Below are 3,743 nucleotides of genomic sequence, written 5' to 3'. Positions count from 1 at the left end.
CGGCCACTCACGCCGGCACTGCGGGGCAGGGCCGCTCCACGCCACGGTCACCCCGTCGGCCGACGTGCAGAAGATGGACTCGTCCCCGAGCAGGGACAGACCCTCGGCACAGCTGTACTTCACTTCCAAGCCGTAGGGGAACTGCCCCGTTCTCAGGGCAGAGTGCTGCCCGTGGGGGATCTGCGGAGGGGGGTCACAGGCTGCCAGAGAATTCAGAAAGGGTCAAAATTAAGATTTCCTTCATTTGTTCAGGGAGGCAGAAGGGCAGGGAAGAAACAGGAGAAGCCAGTTCTCGATATTCATACCCAGGTAGCTCCCCTCAGTCACCCTTGCTTCTTGCCAGCTTTGGCCCTGGCTCCACCAGTGTTCCCAAACTGACCCAGCCAGGCACAGCACAGCCCCAGTACAGCCCCAGTACTGCAGCACGTTTCCCCATCCCCTTCCTCTGCAGCCCCACCTTCCCTCTTCCGTGAGAAATGATTCTGCTCATAAACAGGGTCAGGGAACTTTTAGTGTCACAAACACCTTGAGCAGCCTTGTGAGAAAACAGCTACAAGCCCCATCACTCCACACGTTTTACTCATGACAGTTTTGACAGAAGGTGAAAACCTTAAAGCTGTTTAATGCAGTGACTTGGATCCCTCCTCCTAACGCCACCAGCCCCAAGAAGAGATGCCCAGAACACACCCTGTTCTCCCTGCTGCTCCCACCCGCTGCAGAGCTGCAGTTCCCAGCTCACCCTTGTCGCAGTAGGGCACAGGAGGTCTCCACGTCCCGTCAGACCCGCACTGGATCCTCTGGCTGCCCCTCAAAATGTAGCCAGGGTCACACTGAAATTCCACCTGGTGTCCAACAGCGTAATCTGTTGTCCTGAGGGTGATCTCTCTCCCGTGTTGGATAGCCGGGCTGGGACACAGCAGCTCTGAGGAGCAGCAGCATCAGGAAGAGCTGCCGTGCTCGGGGTCAGGAGCAGATTCACACCAGGGTGCTTTCCCATGGTGCTGCCTTGCTGACCCAGAGAGCTGCCAGCCCTCTTAGCACTGACAGACACCCCTACCCAGACCCAGCATGCTCAGGGATGGTGATTACACGACAAGGACCATTTCTCCTCAAAGGCAAAGTGGTCTAAGCCCTGTGATCAGCTATAAATGGTGCTGAAGGGCTGATACATTCCCAACTGCATCAATGATTGAACCGCCCAATAACCACCGGCAGCTGCAGCTGTTTCCTTGCAGCCACACTGCCCTTTGAACAGCACAATTATTATTACTGAGAGCCAAAGTTTGAGCCAGAGGGCTCGAAAAAGCCCTCATGGCACAGCAGCACTGGCGAGCATCTGGAAAATGCTGTTATTTCCACATCATGGTTAACTCAATGCTTTGCTGGCAAAGCGAAGGCCACGGAGCACTCACTCTGGCACAGCGGTGGGATCACCGACCACGTGAAATTTTCAAGGCAAGTAGTTATTGGAGACACATCAGGGATCAAAGTGTATCCGGGTCTGCAGAAATAGGTCACAGTTGTCCCCACCAGGAACTCGCCCCGAGCGTTTCGCTCTGCGTGGTCGATGGCAGGAGGGTAGGAACAGTGACCTGGTGGGAGAGCAGGGGACAACACAGACCTCCAGAGCTGGGAGGTCTCCAGAAGAGACGAAGCTCAGCGCTGCCTTTGGAGGAGCCCAGCCTGCTCCCCGGGCAAGGGTGGAAACCCCAGAAAGAAGCTGTGCCTACCTAGGGTGCAGGCAGGAACCCGTGGGTACCACCTGCCTCTGCCCAGGCAGCGCACGGTGGTGGCACCCAGGGGGATGTAGCCAGGGTTGCACTCGAGTGTGGCTGTGCTGCCCTGGGTGAGGTTCTGTGCAGGCTTCAGCCGTCCATGTGGGATATCTGGGATGGGACACTCAACCTCTGTGGATCACCAAACAAACAGGGCTTTTCAGGGGTATTCTTACCCGACAGGGCTACGGTCACCAGCTGCCACTGCACCTCCCTCTCCTAAGAGCAGATTAATTAACAAACACAACAACTGAAGCAGAGAGATCAGGGGTTAACGAGTGTGCTTGAGCAGCCAGCAGCAGGAGGACTCCAAACGTGGTGTTTCCATCACACATCACCAAACACTATTTCTGCCCTTTCCTTGCTCTAGCACGTTGCACTACTACTCCCCTGCACACTCGGGGGTGGGGTGAGTCCAGGCACCCCACCTCCAGCTTCCCACTACAGAAGAGGCTCCATCTCCCAAACATGTGCATCCCTGATGTCACAACAAAAACCCTTTTTGTCCAGCCACCCTGATTCCCATCAGAAATACTTGGGGGCTGGTCACAAACTGCAATTACAGAGAAATGGCTGATCGGCAGAACTGGGCTCTCCTCGTGCCTTACAAGAGGTGCTGGCAGGTCACCAAGACACCGTGTGCCTCTGTGACAACCACCCCCAGCTCACACCCTAGTGCAGCAGCATCCCAGGCACTGTCACGTCCCACACCTGCCAGGACAGCGCTGGCAATGCTGCCTTTGGTACCAGCACCCATGGAAAGAGCATCTCCACACTGCTAGGGGTCCCCCCCCAGGCCTCAGCTCAGGTACTTGGGATTATGTTTGGACTGGCACAACGGAACTCCAAGAACTCCTATGAATTAAAAAAAACAACAACAAACAACAAACAAAACCAAAACCAAAAAAGACCAAGGGTGTAAAAGCGATGCTGGCAGCCAGGGGCAGCAGATCCTCTGCAGGGAGGTGCCAGGGATGCTGTGCAAGCTGGAGAAGTCCCTCGGAAGGTTCCTCTTCTTAAAGGAACCGTCAACTTCCAGGCAGAAATAGTTATTTCCCTTGCTAGAGACATTAAGTCAGCAAAGTCCCGCTTCTGTTCTGAACCAGCCTGCAGGAGGCACAACAATTCACCAGCTACCTTCAGGATGTCTACAGGCTGCCCCAGTGCTAAAGCATCCACCTGGTCCTGATGCCACTCAAATTGCTAACGATGACCCTTTTAAATGGTAAAAACTATGAATGAGAAAAAAAATCTTAAATGTCTAATTGACTCTCCCCATCTTCCCATTATCCACATCTTAGGCCCCAGACCATTAGGACATCCTCCAGCCCTGGAACAGCTTCTCAGTACTGCATGGATGATAGAGGCAGTGATACACTACTCCCTGTGACACAAGTTCTGCACTCCAGACCAGCAGAAGTTCTGCAGACAAGTGCCTTGGGCTGTCCCAGGGACCAGCTTGTAGCCTCCAAGCCAGCCATACTGGGGGGGTGGGATCCACATCTCAATGCAAGATTTTGAAAAGCATTGGGAATTTGGGGTGACTCTTTGCGAGTATCTAGAGGTGCAGATGAAAAGCAGAAACGGGGGATTAGCAGCAGCCACTGAGCTCAGATCACCTTTACAAGAACACCAGGCACAGAGAGAGGTGAGCAGCAACTTCAGCCACTATCCCAGTAACTGCATATTTGATCCATCAGCAAAGTTGAGCCACAGCAGGAAAGAGAATGAGCAGGGGAATGAGACTCACCGAGACTCCCAGCTGCCTGCAGCAGCACCAGCAGCTGCCCTAGCCAGCAGAGACCCCCCAGCATGGTGAGGAGCCCAGGAGACAGTCACTGCCTGCCCAGAGCCCGCCAGGAAGGGAAGTAGCTGTGGGAAGTTGTGGACAGGCCAGATGAATCACCCCCCAGCCCTTCTGACCTGCCCAAGGCAAGGGCTGCGCTCCCTCTGCTCCCCAAGGGAGGG

General features: G+C 54.8%; 1 protein-coding gene across 1 annotated transcript in view; it reads right to left on the bottom strand.

Moving 5' to 3' along the window:
- The window catches only part of LOC104392605 (complement receptor type 1-like), a 25,854-nt gene extending 22,265 nt beyond the window's left edge, over window positions 1-3,589 (bottom strand). The window contains exons 1-5 of the mRNA XM_010002033.1: window positions 3,526-3,589; window positions 1,731-1,907; window positions 1,413-1,592; window positions 740-922; window positions 12-200 (exon numbers count right to left, since the gene is read on the bottom strand). Of these exons, the coding sequence (XP_010000335.1) occupies window positions 12-200; window positions 740-922; window positions 1,413-1,592; window positions 1,731-1,907; window positions 3,526-3,589 (793 nt within the window). The remainder of the gene's footprint in view (window positions 1-11; window positions 201-739; window positions 923-1,412; window positions 1,593-1,730; window positions 1,908-3,525) is intronic.
- Window positions 3,590-3,743: the final 154 nt, after the last annotated feature.

The sequence above is a fragment of the Chaetura pelagica genome, unplaced genomic scaffold (genome assembly GCF_000747805.2).
Source record: "Chaetura pelagica isolate M959 unplaced genomic scaffold, ChaPel_1.0 scaffold181, whole genome shotgun sequence".
Taxonomy (NCBI): Eukaryota; Metazoa; Chordata; class Aves; order Apodiformes; family Apodidae; genus Chaetura; species Chaetura pelagica.
This window is presented reverse-complemented; position numbering and strand designations above follow the sequence as displayed.